This window comes from Eleutherodactylus coqui, chromosome 12 (assembly GCF_035609145.1).
Source record: "Eleutherodactylus coqui strain aEleCoq1 chromosome 12, aEleCoq1.hap1, whole genome shotgun sequence".
Lineage (NCBI taxonomy): Eukaryota > Metazoa > Chordata > Amphibia > Anura > Eleutherodactylidae > Eleutherodactylus > Eleutherodactylus coqui.
In genome coordinates this window covers 58,200,404-58,216,119 of record NC_089848.1, presented here as the reverse complement: position 1 = coordinate 58,216,119, position 15,716 = coordinate 58,200,404, and the positions used below count along the sequence as shown (strand labels likewise).

Below are 15,716 nucleotides of genomic sequence, written 5' to 3'. Positions count from 1 at the left end.
TTTAAGTGACAACAGTCTGATTTGGGCAACTTTGCTTCCTATCAGCAGTTAATGAGCTAGCCACTTTTCTGACACATGTAATAATGATAATTATAGTAACCGTTAAGTGTAGGCTCACCTTTCCTTAACCTACTCTAATACTGTATATTATGGAACTGCATACATAGAAATTCCATTTTTATTACTAAATTGATAACACGCAGTCACAGAAATTTAGGCACGCAGAACTGGTAGCAGGGGATTGTGACAGATCACATTGGACCTCTCGTGGATGTTGGTACATAGAAGTTAAAGGGGTTCTCATTAGAATACAAAAAAATTCTATACTTACCTATTCCTCCCCAGGTAGTCTCTTGGCTCCTCCAGTCCCCTAGGTCACGTCACCGCAAGCCGGACGAATCTTCTCTCTTCAGTGATATAGCATACATTCGCTACATTTTACTTCCTGTAGCGCAGTATACTCTATTCAGGCAATGCTGAATCCTCTGGAGCCCGTTTTTATTGCGCAGGCACTGAATATCGCCACTTGTGCGCATGCGCAGTGTCTCTCGGCGCAAGTATTCATATGCTAGAAATGGGCAGAAGTAGCACTGTGAGGGCAGTTGTAGCGCTGGTGCTGCTCGGAAGTAACCTGCCGGCAGAAAGGAGGAAGAGCTGAAGATGTAAACCAGAACATAAACCTGAAAAATGGAGCCTAGGTAAGTATTACTTGTGAAAAAAACATTTAGTATGTGTTTCGAACAGCTTATGCTAGGCAGGGCAGAGGAGAGGAAAAAGAAAAATACAGAATGGATTGAAAAAACCCCTTTAATACTAAATACAATCAGTGAGTGGACTACTTTAAGCATTGCTTCCTCTTAGCACTTGCTGACATAAGCATATCACGAAGCGCACGAAGGCAAAGCTACGGGGGGCTAATGAGGCATGTGCCCCAAGTAATAAGTGCCATGGAGGCGCCAACAAGGCACATAATGCCTTGGAAATGGTATTTAGATATAAGGATAGGCTAGGGCTGCAAACTGGATCTTTGCTCCAAGAGAAAAGCCTAGCTGTGACTTTAATGATCATGATGGCCACCAGTTGGGCATCATTACTAGAAATCTCGAAAAAACGTGGCAGATCTCTTGCCGGACCGCATGCCTGTCACCTGAATCAGTCCTGAATAATAAACGATTCTTTAAAACTAGCATCTATCACACACCTCCGTTTTCAATATTCCTTCCAAAGGATTATGTCTATCAAACTACAAGTCCCTCCACTTGTCTCAGTCAGGTGACAATCTTCGTTAACCTTGTGGCATCTTAAGGTTGAGTCCCCCAATAATCACATTACATTTTTTTAAAGGTATGTGCTGAAAGTGAGTTTATTTTGCAATGGAATATAACATTCTGTATTAAAATTGCATAGATACAAAGTAATTTAACTGATGTTTAAACAAAATATTCATGGACCTAGGGCACTGTAACCTAATTATTGTAAACTTTGCAATTTAAAGCCAAGGTAATTAAAATGCTTGAAAACATATGTTGCTCCTGGAGGCAGGAGGGCGCCTGCAGTGAATATATATGTGTATGTAATATCAGCCGCTTGTTTGGTCACAATGTGTAGCCTTTTACATTATCTACCCTACCATATTATAGGTAATGTATTGTCTCCCAGGTTTGGTTATTTCTGGTGCCCTGTATGGTTAACCTCATCCAATGATCATTTCCGTATATTATTCATTATGTATGATATTTGTATTTTTTCTCCTTTTCATTACAATTGATCTTCGTGATTTGTAACCCTCGTAACGTTTAATGACACTCGGATACATAATTTTCATATCAATGGAAACAGAAACTCAAAAATTTTCATTTAGCAAAACTGTCTAACAGTAAGATGGCCCTTGTTGCCCACATAGCCAAACACCGCATAGTTTTTCAAACTGTTGAGAGGTAAAATGAAAGCTGTGCTGTAAAAGCAAGCAGAGAATTGGGCATCCCAATTGCTTCTTTAAGGAAACAAGGACAGTCTTAAGCCCCATTTACTCAGGACAAATATTGCTCAAAATTCACTCAAACAATGTTTTTTTTCCCTTTTTCGCAATAATTGTTGCGTGTAAATGCTACCATTGTCTGCTTTTCGCCTGAACGATGATTTTATGTTCAGTTTAAAGTCCATCGTTCGGCCGCACCGCTGATAGCAGGGACTGCATGCTGAGTCCTCCACAGGAGCGCTGATAACATTGTTTTCAGCTGCAGTCCTGTTGCAGAAAAAAGTGTCTATATGCAGATAACAGACCACGTTCTGTTTTCTGCATACAGCTCAAGGCGGCTCACTTACATGCAAATTAAGCTAATAAGCTACTAATTGGCATTCGTGCTTATTAGCACTTTATGCAAAATGATCGCTGAAACTGTCATTTTCCCTATTCTTGGAACGAATTTTGAGCGATCATCTTTGCATGTAAATGGGGCTTTACTATCAGCCAGTTTTGCTAAATGAGGCCTGAAAGGCCTTTCATGCTGCTGTAGTCTTCGTTAGTGGGATACGTGAATAAATGGCTGTCAATGAAGACGGAAGCATGATTTGTGTCCTTGATTTTCATGTCTACCAGTCTGTTATTAGTGTGCAGCATCTTTTCCATACAAAGTTTGGTGAAGATCCACCCAGCGGGCGCACAATTAATGGTGCTCAAATTTTAAGGAAAAGGCTTGCGCTTGTAAGTAAAAATCATCCAGCCGTCCATCAGCAAGCGTGGAAACAGTGGAGCGCATCCATGCAACTTTAGCCGAAGTCCTTAGAAATCCACTGTCAAAACAAGCAGAGAATTGGGCATCCCAAAGCCGACTGTGTGGGAGATTCTGTGCAAACATTTGTGACATTATCCATACTGACTACAATTATTAGCGGCCCTGAAACCGGACGACAAGCGAGACAAACTTCCTTCTGCAAGAGTTTGTAAACTCTAATGGAAGGCGATGATTTCACGGAATCTTTAGAATTTAGTGATGAAGCGGCTTCCACCTTTCAAGCTCAGTTACCAAATGTAATGTCAGAATCTGGGAGACGGCGAACCCTCATGTCTACATGGAGCATCTGCGTGACTCACCCAAGGCGAATGCTTCTGCAATCTGCAGCACAATTATTGAAGTGAATGGAGCAGCACCGCGCCTGTGCGAGCTTTGCTCCATTTACTTGGGTACTTACCCAAGATGGTGGTCCCAGCAGTTGGAACATCACCCACGATGAGATTGCAGGGAGCCATGCGGGTGTCATTGAAGCCGGGGGCCTTCTGAAAGGCCCCAATGCTGTCATGGCAGGATGCCTATCAAGCCATTCCCGTGGGGTGGCTTGATAGACTGCCTGCCGTATCGCAGTATGATGTAATGCTATGGCATTACGTTATACTGCAGGAATAATCAAAGCATCGCAAGTTGTTGTTCCCTCTAGGGGCTAAAAAAAGGTCAATAAAGCTTTAATAATTGCAAAAAAAAAGTAATAAAAGTTTAAATCACCCTCCTTTTGCCATATTTATAATCTATTCTAAATAAAGATGAGCGAGCATTGTCCTTAGCGAGTATCTCCCCGCTCGGAAGAAAAGGTTAGGCTGCCGGCGCGGGTGACAGCTGAGTTGCGGCAGTGATCAGGGGGTAGCGGGGGGGACAGAGAGATCTCCCCTCCGTTCCTCCCCGCTCTCCCCAGCCGCTCCACGCCCGCCGCCGGCAGCTAAATCTTTTTTTCCGAGCGGGCAGGTACTCGCTAAGGACAATGCTCGATCGAGTAATTGCCCTTAGCGAGTATGCCCGCTCATCTCTAATTCTAAATCATAAAACAAAAATACATATTTGGTATCACCGCGTCGGTAAAAGTCCGGTCTATCACCATAACGCATTATTCACCCCGCACGATGAACATCATCAGAAAGAAAAAATAAAAAACACCACAAATGCACTTTTTTGCACTGTGTCCAGGAAAAAATGCAATAAAAAGCAATCAAAAATTTGTATGTATTTCAAAATGGTACCATCGCAAAACTACAGGACGTCCCGCAAAAAATGAGCCCTCGCACAACTATGTCGACGGAAAAATAAAAAAGTTATTGCACGCAGAAGATGGCGGCAGAAAATAATTTAAAAAAATTAAATATCTCTGAAAAAAAATACAAGTAGTACAGCAAAAGGAAAACCTATACAAGTTTGGCATCGTAGTAATCGTACTGACCCACAGAATAAAGTTATTGTGTCATTTTTATTGCAGTTTGTGCGCCGTAGAAACAAGACGCACCGAAAGATGGCGGAATATCATATTTTTTTTCCATTTCTCTCTACTTAGAATTTCCTAAAAGTTTTTCAGTACATTATATGGTACTTTAAATAGCACCATTGAAAAATACAACTCAACTAGCCAAAAACAAGCCCGCATACAGTGACGTCGATGCATGACTAAAGGAGTTAGGATTTTTGAAAAGGGGAGAGGAAAAAACAGAAATAGAAATAAGCAAAAATGTTCCGTCACTAAGGGGTTAAAGCTCCGGGGTAAATCTGACAAATCTGTAATGCTGACACTGCCCCGTTAGTATCATTCAACTGGTTTCCTCCTATGAGCCAGAAAGACCTTTTAGGGCATTGAGGCTCCAGGGCCTGGGTGCAACCACAACCTCTGCACCCTCTCTAGGTACCTCCCCAAGAAAGGGCGATTTTGGCTCATAGATCTTTAGAGTTCTGGATTCTGTTGACAGGTCTCTATGGGACTGTAAAGTGCATGCATGAATAAGTCATGGAACAAACGTGTAAGTGTCATTTGTGAAATCTGTATTTGTAGTTGGGTTATGCGGAGGCCATCAGTATCATGTGCCCCAAACACCTTCTGCATGGTCCGTTTGTAGTGATGGAAAATAGACGTGATGTTCCTACAGGGAATATGTACCTGCTCTTCACTCCAGTGCTAAAGCATTGATCGGACCATATATGAGAATTTCTTCATAAATTACCGGCTTCCTGAGAAATCACTGCATTATATTAAATGTATGCCATTTGTTTCTAGATCGAGGATGCGGCCAGTCAAGGATCAAAGTTTGCTGGAGTAGTACAAGGATACTACATTCCAAAGGACCTGCCATACAGTCTGTCTGATAGCCTGAGTCAGACAAGCTCTCCAGAATTCACGGCCATCAATAAAGCATGCAGCGATACGGAGGATCATACTTCAGCGGATAAGAAGTCAGACTGCACTAATGGAAGCACTTCACCTACAAAGAGCAGGGAAAATGCTGAACAGCCCAAAACAGTCGATGCGCAGCAAAAAGCAAAGTCTTCACCTCTGGATGACGTAGATCAATTAGAAGAACTCAACTTCAGTGTCTCTAATGAGGATGTGTTCATCCAGGATAAGATTACCATTGAGTCTACAATGCCTGATAATTGCAGCAGTAGAAGTAAGTAGAAATTGCTGCTGGATTCTAGAGTAAAGACTAAATAAGAATAAAAGGTAAAGTAGAAACTATTCCTGCTTTGGAAACTTGATTAGCTAGTTCTGTGCCTTCTGCTTTGTGGAGTATAAGCAAATGCTTTTGGGTTGTGGAAGAGTAAGATTGGGAAAATTGGAGAGGGAAGTGTAAAACGGCAAAAAGTCATAACATTTTTAGGTAAACCCCACTTGTGCAAAAATTGGTAACTTTTTGAAGACCAAAGACTACCACACAGCCGTTGATAAATTCCCCCATAGTGTAGATTTAAACTGTCCTTCTGCAGTACCCAAGAACTTGCAATAGCTAGGAGGCAGTTATCCTATAGGTTAAGCTTTTAGGCTGAAAATAGGTGACCCACTGAGTCCGGGGAAGTAAGTGTTTTATACATTCCTTCTCTGTCGTTTCCCTGGTGTCACTGCTGAAGGCCTCCACTCAATGCATTGAGCGGTGGTACTACCGGTAATAGTCTGCCCATTCTGATTTTATGGTGGGCGGACTACTTAGCAGTGCCGCTCAATGCACTGCAGCAGTGGCTTCCAGCGTTCACACGGGGGGAAGTAAGACACTTACATCCCCGGACTCGGCGGCTAACCTATTTTCAGCCCAAAAGCTTAGTCTATGGGGTTAAAAGTAGATGAAAGTCTCTTTAAGGCATGTGAGCAAGGTACTAAGCAGAAATCTTGGATTGGGTATTTTTGTATAGGCCTAATGCAGCAAAGTAAATATTTGTCACAGGTAAAGGAAAGTCCAACTAAACCTCTGTTAAAGGGGTTATTCACTAAAAGAATTATCACCTATCCTTCTGTGAGAGACACTTTGTTTACTTCTATGGGACCAAATGATGTGCTTGGCTGTTTCCTTAAATAGGTCATTATTATGAGACTGGTAGGGGTCCGCCTCCTGGACTGTCACCCATCATCTGTCTGAACTGGCCGCTGCACGCACATGAGCACCATGGACGCTGCACTGCATAGCGCCATACATTTCATAGGGCAGTGCCTGATATAGCAGCTCAGTCCCATTCACTTGAATGGGACTGATCTACTCTTAAACCATGTGACCAAAGAACATGATATCATAGGTCTGAGAAGAGGCCTGTAATCACCCAAGTGCTGCAGCCTCTTCAATCAGCTGATTGGCAGGGCTCCTAAGTAGAGATGAGCGAGCATACTCGATAAGGCAAACTACTCGAGCGAGTAGTGCCTTATTCGAGTACCTGCCCGCTCGTCTCTAAAGATTCGGCTGCCGACGCGGGTGACAGGTGAGTTGCAGAGGGGAGCGGCACCCGAATCTTTAGAGACGAGCGGGCAGGTACTAGAATAAGGCACTACTCGCTCGAGTAGTTTGCCTTATCGAGTATGCTTGTTCATCTCTACTCCTAAGTGATAGATGCCCACCAATGTTATATTAATGACCTATGCTAATCATAGATCATCAATACCTCAGTCTTGGTAAATAAAAGAAATGATAGTGTATGTAGATCCTTTGCTGCATGACATCAGGATATATGTAGCATTGTGTATGGTCACTGGTACTTTGGTACACTTAACGGAATTGATGGTTCCATAAAAAAGAACCAGACTCTACTCAAAGGATGTCGAGTCACTTCTTCCAAATGAAGTCCATTACAGTGTGATCATTTATTCCCTTTAAATTTAATAAAATTGTAGTATTATATGAAAAAGTAAATAAAATATAAATTTAATATGCAAATTTAGCTTCACTTTGCTACATGGAAAGTTTTAGAATTTGGGTTCAGTCTGTTCTTAGTAGATAAGGCATAGCAGATAGTACATTGTGTTGTTGCAAGGGCTATTGTTTAGTTCTGATCAAGTGAAAGCATGTCATGGAAGTATATTGATATACCATAATTACTTCATTAGGTGCAGACCTTAAAGGGGTTGTCCCGCGCCGAAACAGGTTTTTTTTTTTTAACCCCCCCCCCGTTCGGCACGAGACAACCCCGATGCAGGGGTTAAAAAAACAAACCGGAGAGTGCTTACCTGAATCCCGGCGGTCCGGCGTCTTCATACTCACCTGCTGAAGATGGCCGCCGGGGTCTGCTCCCTCCGTGGACCGCAGCTCTTCTGTGCGGTCCATTGCCGATTCCAGCCTCCTGATTGGCTGGAATCGGCACGTGACGGGGCGGAGCTACACGGAGCCGGAATTCTGCACGAGCGGCCCCATTGAAGACAGCAGAAGACCCGGACTGCGCAAGCGCGGTTAATTTGGCCATCGGAGGCCGAAAATTAGTCGGCACCATGGAGACGAGGACGCCAGCAACGGAGCAGGTAAGTATAAAACTTTTGATAACTTCTGTATGGCTCATAATTAATGCACAATGTACATTACAAAGTGCATTAATATGGCCATACAGAAGTGTATAGACCCACTTGCTGCCGCAGGACAACCCCTTTAAAGAGATTTAGCAGAATGGATCGCTTGCTGATCTCTGGGGTCTCACTGATGAGGCCCATACTAATCTCAACAGTAGGGGTCCTCTGTCCACTTTCCTCGTCACTGCGGGGTTACTGCACTCCCCACTCTGAGGGAAAGACTGAATGGAGCACAGGTCGCACCAGCACTCCATTCATTTTCGATATTGCCGAGACACCTGAGTGACACCCGCACAGGTATTTCTGTCAGCCCCAGTAAATTGAATGGAGTGATGACCGCACATGTTAAGTCAGCGCTCCAGTAACATCATTGTGGTAGGAGGTAGGGGATAACTTGAAATTCTGGTACAACTCTTATTAACCCTTTTCAATCCATTTTAGATTCACGGTTTCCTAAAAGGCTTTCTGTTTTTGCTGTTATACAATGGTGCCAACTGCGGCAGAGCGACTCCAACAGCGGAGTAGCTGGCAATAGATGGTAAGAATACCCTGTCGTACGTCTTCTGACATTGGAGCTGTACAAGCTTCAATCAGAATGTAAGAAGACGTCAGACAGTGGATTGGAAAGGGTTAAATTCCAGACACTGTTACCAGCACTTATTGAGAAAGACTGTAGGCAAGAAGCAGTACCTAAATCAAAGCAAACGTGGCATGTAGGAGGCTGACAGTGAGAGGGGGGTTCCCTCTATCACCCATCGGATCTTCGGGATGTGATGGGTTGCTGTGACACCCAAAAGCGTGAAGATGGCCTCCAAGTCTGCAATCTATAGTGACCTCATAGACTAATATAATATACCGCTATACTAAAGTATAGCAGTGTAATCTACCAACTATCAAACTTGGTGACATTTAAGTCCCATAATTGTACAAATAATAAGTGAAAAAAGTAGTAAAAAAAAAAGTCAAAACCCCACTGTGGAAAAAAAATAATAAGCATGGCAAAAATAGCTAAAGAAAGTGATCAAAAACTCATATGGATCACCAAATGGTACCAATAAAAAGTAGAATTTGTCCTGCAAAAAAAGTTTTTGGATTCAACAATACAAAAAAAAGTAATGTTTTCCAGAAAAAGTACAAAAAAGTTGCAAGATATTAATGAAGCTATATAAATTAGTTATTGACATAATGGTACTGACCCGCAGAATGTAACTTATTATTTGTACTGCACAGTTAACACTATGAAAAATAAAAAAATAGACCAGAATTAACTTTGCTAATATTCCCTCTAGAAAAAATGTGATTGGAATGTCATATGTTCCCAAAAATGGGATCAATGAAGACTAGAGCTCATCTTGCAAAAACGAAGCCCTCATAGAGCTCCGTCAATGGAATAATAAAAATGTTATGGCTCTTGGAATTCGACTCCACAAAAGCACCCGTCATTAAAGAGTTAAAGGGGTTGTCCCGCGGCAGAAATGTAAATTTTTTCTCTTCCCAGTCCCCCTTCTAAAGCAAACATACTACACTACCCGTGGAAAGCGTTTTTAAAGAGCGTTTCTACTCACCATTAGCTCGTTTCGTGAACTTATAAAAATTCTTCTTTCAAGATGGCCGCCGGTCCTTTCCCAAGGTGCACCGCGGTTTTCTCCCATGGTGCACTGCGGGTCTTCTCCCATGGTGCACTGTGGATGTTCTTCAGCTGTCTGAGCTCCATTGCCGATTCCAGCCACCTCATTGGCTGATCGGCACCATGTGACGGGGGTGGAGCTACGCGATGCCGCTGAGAAGGTGGAGGAGCCAGGACGCAGCTCGTGAGAAAGGACCTTACAGAAGGGGATTCCTGTCTGCGCAAGCCCGACTGTTCGTGCGACCAGAGAAGCAGTTTGCTCGTCGCCATGGAGATGGGGACGCCAGCACCAGGAGGGGGTAAGTGTATAACTTCTGTATGGCCAATATTTAATGCACGATGTATATTACAAAGTGCATTAATATGGCCATACAGAAGTGCATAACCCCACTTGCTTCTGCGGGACAACCTCTTTAAGCTGTATGAATCCCCACAAACCTCAATGAACCAAAGCCACCATTGTAAAGGAGAATGGGCAAAAATGCCTGAGATGGGTAGTCATGCAGAAAATGATTACTTCAATTTATTGCTGCTAAAGGTGGTTCCACAAGCTTATTGATTCATGGGGTGTAATTCATTTTTCACACACTGCTTCTGTATTTTGGTTTACTTTGTGTTACATGATGACCCGGTGGAATTGGTCATGTCTGTTGTTCATCTGAAGTTGTATTTACCTACAGTCATTTTAGGGCCTTCTAAGGACCAGATTTTTTTTATTGCTTAAAACCATAGAATTCAAGGAGGGTGAAATGTTAAATTGAAAGTCCGCAAGTCTTAATTACCAATGTTGGCACTTAACATCAATGCACTTTGAACAGGAGTATCTATAAGGTGGTCTGCAGTACTGAGAGCTGCTGACCAATCAGGGCTTTCCTGATCATCATCTTCTGCATTATTTTAATGAGAAAAATTAAGCGCAGTGCGAGACAGCAAACTAATGTAATTAAGTGGATATTCACTTTTGAAACCATTTTACATATAGAATTAATCTACATAGGTTGAAAATCTTACAGACACATTTCACTTCCCGAGTTGCATTGGCTCAAAGTCCACACAAAGCTTGTTGTGGTCCTTGTTTGCAAGCCTTATGTATCACTCTTGGGTAGTCTAAGGCTGCCTGTCTACGGCCGAGACTGAATATTACTAACGATATTCCGCTGTGGGAAAGAAGGAGGGAGCACTCACAGGTCTCCGTGATGAGCCTAGGCTCATCGCAGCAAATCGATTTTAATCCCGGAAGCGGAGAATCGCTATGACTCTCCGCTCGTGAACATCGGGCTGCGCTTTCCATAGTTAGCTTATGGAAAGTGTTCATTGCGTTACCCACGGGTGGATTATCGCCGCGGATAACACAGTGACATATCGCCCGTGGATCGGCAGCCTTGGTCTTGCTGAAAAATAACTGATGCCAGACTCCTCAGTTTGGCTGAGGAAGGTAAAAGAAGGGATTCTGTCGCACTGAAGTACCCAGTCTACAGTGAGTAGATACCGTTGGATCATTACGTGCCCGTTTCCCCAGTTGTAGGGTTTCGGAGTGCCTGTGTCGGGTTGCACTCAATGATATTCCGTTGTCTGTATGAAATTAAGTCATCTTTTCTTTTTCAGAATCTGAGGTTTTGGCTCTTTTTAATAAGCCGAAAACACAACAAAGGTACAGAAAATATTACACCGTGAAAATCCCCATGAAGGTTACAAAGGAAAAAAGTGCCATCATTGGCCTGGAAGCCAACTGGTTGGAATACATGACAGATCATTTCAGAAAAGGATGCTCTCTGGTGAATGCTATCTTTTATCTTGGAATGGTAAATGGTATGGAATTTTACACTTTACAATTACCTAAAATGTTTTTGTGCTGAAAATTCACTATAAAGCCTCCCTCACACAGGCGGTTTTCAACGCTGCATTTACTGTGGTCTCAGCAGCATTGGTATGGAAGCTTAAAAAAAAGGGAAAACTCGCCTAGTAGGCGCTGTCCGGGTCCCTGCCGCTGCTCTTCAGCTTTCCTGCAGGCTTCGGTGCAGTTGTCAGTCTCTGACAGACCATCTCTTGCTGGTAACAGGGTTGAAAACCCCACCTCCGGGAAGAGATTGCTCCGATTGGCTCTTGAGCGCCGTGCTCAGCCAATCAGAGCCGACGCTCGATGAACCAATGACAGCCATTCAATAAAAAGTTAGGTATGCTTTAATGTTCCTAACTTTTTTTCGGCACAGATAAAGCTTTTTTTTCAATGGCGGTTTTTCTATAATTTATATATAATCCTATATCTTGAAATACCGTACATGAGTTCATGTCATATATTTCTTTGCACAATGCCACTATAATGCTAGGCGCACAGTTCTACCCTAACAGAAACTGTTATTTTTCCAAAAGCGATCAAACACCTGCCATATCTTCTTTCTAATCTTTTTGTTGTTCCACTGACTTGGAGGCAAAAACAACAACAAAGTGATCCCAACTAATATCCGCCTTTGCATTCGTTTTCATCTCATGTCATCCCTTTATAATCTGAACTATTCCTAAAAATGGTTACAACAGGGCTCCATTGCCCCCTTTTATGCCATGAGAAGCTACCAGGGGTGTTGCAGGAAAGAGAGATAAAACGAGCAAAGGAAAGACGGGGAGAGATTTTGTTTTGCATGGGTGCCACAAGATCATTTTTTTTTCCGAGGTGTGTCATGAGCCAAAAAAGGTTGGGGAAGCAATGGATTATTATGATGGCGAAGAAAAAAGGTGGAGCAACCCCGGTGGAAAAGAAACGGGACAAGAGTGGAAGTAGGGAGCTTAGTTGCTGCGGTGAGGTGGAAGAGTCTTCTTATTTATGGAAGGTGCAGCCCATCCTAAATGATGTTTTACCCCATGGGTAAACATGTAGAGCAACAAATAAGGAGGGGTGAATGCGGCGCAACCTTCAGAAGTGGAATAAATTCTTGAGATTAGGTATTTTGCCAAAAAGATCTCATTTCATTAGTGAAACCAACTTGTATACGCTTTCCGAGGTATGTTTGCCGAAAAAACTCTTGTGTTGGATACATGGTCGGCATCTTTAGATGTGTAACCCTAGCAAGTACTGAAGAAGAGGTTGCCATACCTCGAAACGTGTATAAAAGCTGGTATTAATAATAAACTGAGATCTTTTTGGCAAAATACCTAATCTTAAGAATTTATACCACGTCTGAAGGTTGCGCTACATTCACCCCTCCATAAGGTTTTTCTTTTTCCTCACTTGTTGGATTATTATGATGATCTTGCACAGTGAACAGATTTAAGAGATCTACAGAAAATTGACTGATTTAACCAGTTGATCATAGCCTAAACTATCCGAGATAGTTTGTGTTTCTTAAAGCAGTTCCTATTCGTGTCTTCCTCCTTGACATCAGACCATATCTTCTTTGTAGCTGGTTGATGACTGTTCCCTCTGATTGATACATAGCGCTTCCTGTTCTAATTGTATTCTTCCCATATGGTTATGGGGAGATGGCTCTACAAATACACAGGCAGTGGGAGAAACTTGTCTCCCTGGTCCGCTGTGTGCGCGGTGGGGGGACTCCAGGTCATGCCTGACTAGTCCCACTTAGGAAGCTTTAATATTCATATGTGTGCGTGTCCATGAGCGTTCTAGTGCTCTCTTCATTCTCCCATTATTGTAATATAATCAGTATGATGTTCTGGTTTGTTTCCTTGTATCTGTACATTTCCATATTTCTGAATAGCCTTTTTTTTTCATTTTTGCCCTATTTAATTTTTTTCATTTATCTAGTGTCATTTTAATATATATTTATAGAGGTTTTATTGCTTCACGGGTTTCCTTTTATTTCTTTATTTTTTTTTTTAAACTTAAGATTCATGCAGATTTTTTTTTTTGTACTTTGGAAAAATGAAACAACACAATTAGAACTTCAGCCTCCATGCAGCTGCTGAGCTTTAAAATAAGTCATAATCAAGCATTTCCTTTTTTTTTTGCATCATTAGTTTGATTATGGTATTGTGTCGGGCTTAACAATCACATTATGCAAAATCTTCCTTGTTTAACTCTTTTTTTTTTTTTTTTTTGCCCACATCTGAAATGAATGCAATACTTTTGTTTTCCGGCTTGGGAGAAATAAGATTGGACATATATGAGTAAAAATTATTGACTGTAATAAGTGTTAGAAAACCCGCGCTGTACGCCGGAGTTGTGGCATCATTACACCTCACAGCTTGAAAATTGATTTTGGGATTGTGACAGAAAAAGCAGCATGTGTTTGCTTGTAAAGCTGCTGACAGGTTTTACATGGTACATTAAATATAGGATCCAAGCGAGAACACCCCAGTAAAGTGGGCCCGTTCAGAGGATTCTATCCCTCTAGGATCTTCTGAGCGTTGAGTGTGAGCGGGTCGCGCCTGATCATGAGCCTCACGGAGGCTTTACACAAGGAAATACTGTAGTCTATAAGAGGTAAGTGATGACTTGGCGGCGAATATTTGTTACGTGGCATAAAGCGTGCCTTGCACTTCAAATGGTGTGAAGGTGGTTTATACATAACTTTTAAAAATCGAAAGGACTACATTTTTTGTGACCGCACTGCGCATAGTTTTTAGCGGAATCCCGAAAGTGCTTTTAAACGGAATTGGAAATATAAATGAAGAGCTTCTACTTCTTATTCCTCCCTGCGGCATCCACTTCTAGCTTTGGCTTAAAAAATTGTGTTGAATGCTGTTATATAAACTGCGGCCTTTTCCAGAAAGAAAAAAAGTTGCATGGAAATCTGCCCTGCCTAAAAAAAAATAAATAAAAATATATATATATATATATATATATATATATATATATATATATATATAATTTTTTATTTTTTTTACACAGTGGGGGGGGGAAAGTATTTTGTTACCCTGAGGCCGGTCAGGGACCACGGGTGGCAGTGGCGCGGTTCACCGCGGCGTTCTGGGATGGTGTTGCGCTCACGTTCGGGTCAGTGAGCGGCAGCGCTGTGCTTCGGTGTGCTATGAGAAATGCGCGCACTGTACCTCTTTGAGTTATAGTGGCTGGCTGGGAGCTCCAGTCAGCCAGCCTGATTGGTCTCCGCCCAAGGGGTGGAGACTCCTGAATATAGTCTGGTAGCTGCTGATAGCAGTTGCCAGTTATTGGTTCCATTCCCTGTGTGTCTGACTTTGGTGTCTGACTTCGGTCCTGCTACAGTGAGAGTTACCTTGTCCCGATTCAGCTCTGCCTGTGTTCTGTGGCTTTCCTGTCGTGTTGGTTCATTCTATCAGACTAGCCTGTCGGTACTAGTAAGTCATCTGCATAGGTACGGCGGTTACTTCCTGTCCTGCCACTAGGCAGCGTAGGGTCAGTGTTGGCGGCCTGGACCTGTCCACCTTTGGGGCTACCTCCAGGAAGGGACATTGGTGTGGGTGAGGGTCAGGGAGTCCCGCGCCGGGCGTACCTGTGCACATTACTAGTACTGTAACATATTTAGTCAGATACCAATTGTAAAAGTTCTCCCACTTACAAAGATGAGAGAGGCCTGTAATTGACATCATAGGTAGACCTCAACTATGAGACAACATGAAAAAACACATCCAGAAAATCACATTGTCTGATTTTTAACAAATTTATTTGCAAATTATGGTGGAAAATAAGTATTTGGTCACCTTCAAACAAGCAGGATTTCTGGGTCTCACAGACCTGTAACTTCTTCTTTAAGAGGCTCCTCTGTCCTCCACACATTACCTGTAGTAATGGCAGCTGTTTGAACTTGTTATCAGTATATAAGACACCTGTCCACAACCTGTACTGTCATTGCCAATAAAGGATTTATAACAAAGTATTGAAATGAACTTCTGTTATTGACCAAATACTTATTTTCCACCATAATTTGCAAATAAATTCGTTAAAAATCAGACAGTGTGATTTTCTGGATGTGTTTTCTCATGTTGTCTCTCATAGTTGAGGTCTACCTATGATGTCAATTACAGGCCTCTCATCTTTTTAAGTGGGAGAACTTGTACATTTGGTATCTGACTAAATACTGTTTTCCCCCACTATTATTTATATATATATATATATATATATATATATATATATATATATATATATATATATATATATAATGCACGACGTTTAACTTGCACAAATATGTACTTTTTCCACATTTAAGAAGATAGAAATATCTTGACTTCTGTGGTATCCTGAGATAATATATATATACAAATAGGGAGATGTTACGACACCTCTGCAGCGCCACCTGTCAGAAGGTAGCATTCCTACAAGTCAATGTCTGATCTTTTAGCCCCTCTTCCCTGCAGACAGTTTTGGCCTTCC

At 42.1% G+C, this 15,716-nt stretch overlaps 1 protein-coding gene across 1 annotated transcript in view; it reads left to right on the top strand.

The window, feature by feature from the left end:
* The window catches only part of RFTN1 (raftlin, lipid raft linker 1), a 327,454-nt gene that overhangs the window by 237,594 nt on the left and 74,144 nt on the right, over positions 1-15,716 (top strand). The window contains exons 5-6 of the mRNA XM_066585331.1: positions 5,029-5,419; positions 11,021-11,224. Coding sequence (XP_066441428.1) covers positions 5,029-5,419; positions 11,021-11,224 — 595 coding nt within the window. The remainder of the gene's footprint in view (positions 1-5,028; positions 5,420-11,020; positions 11,225-15,716) is intronic.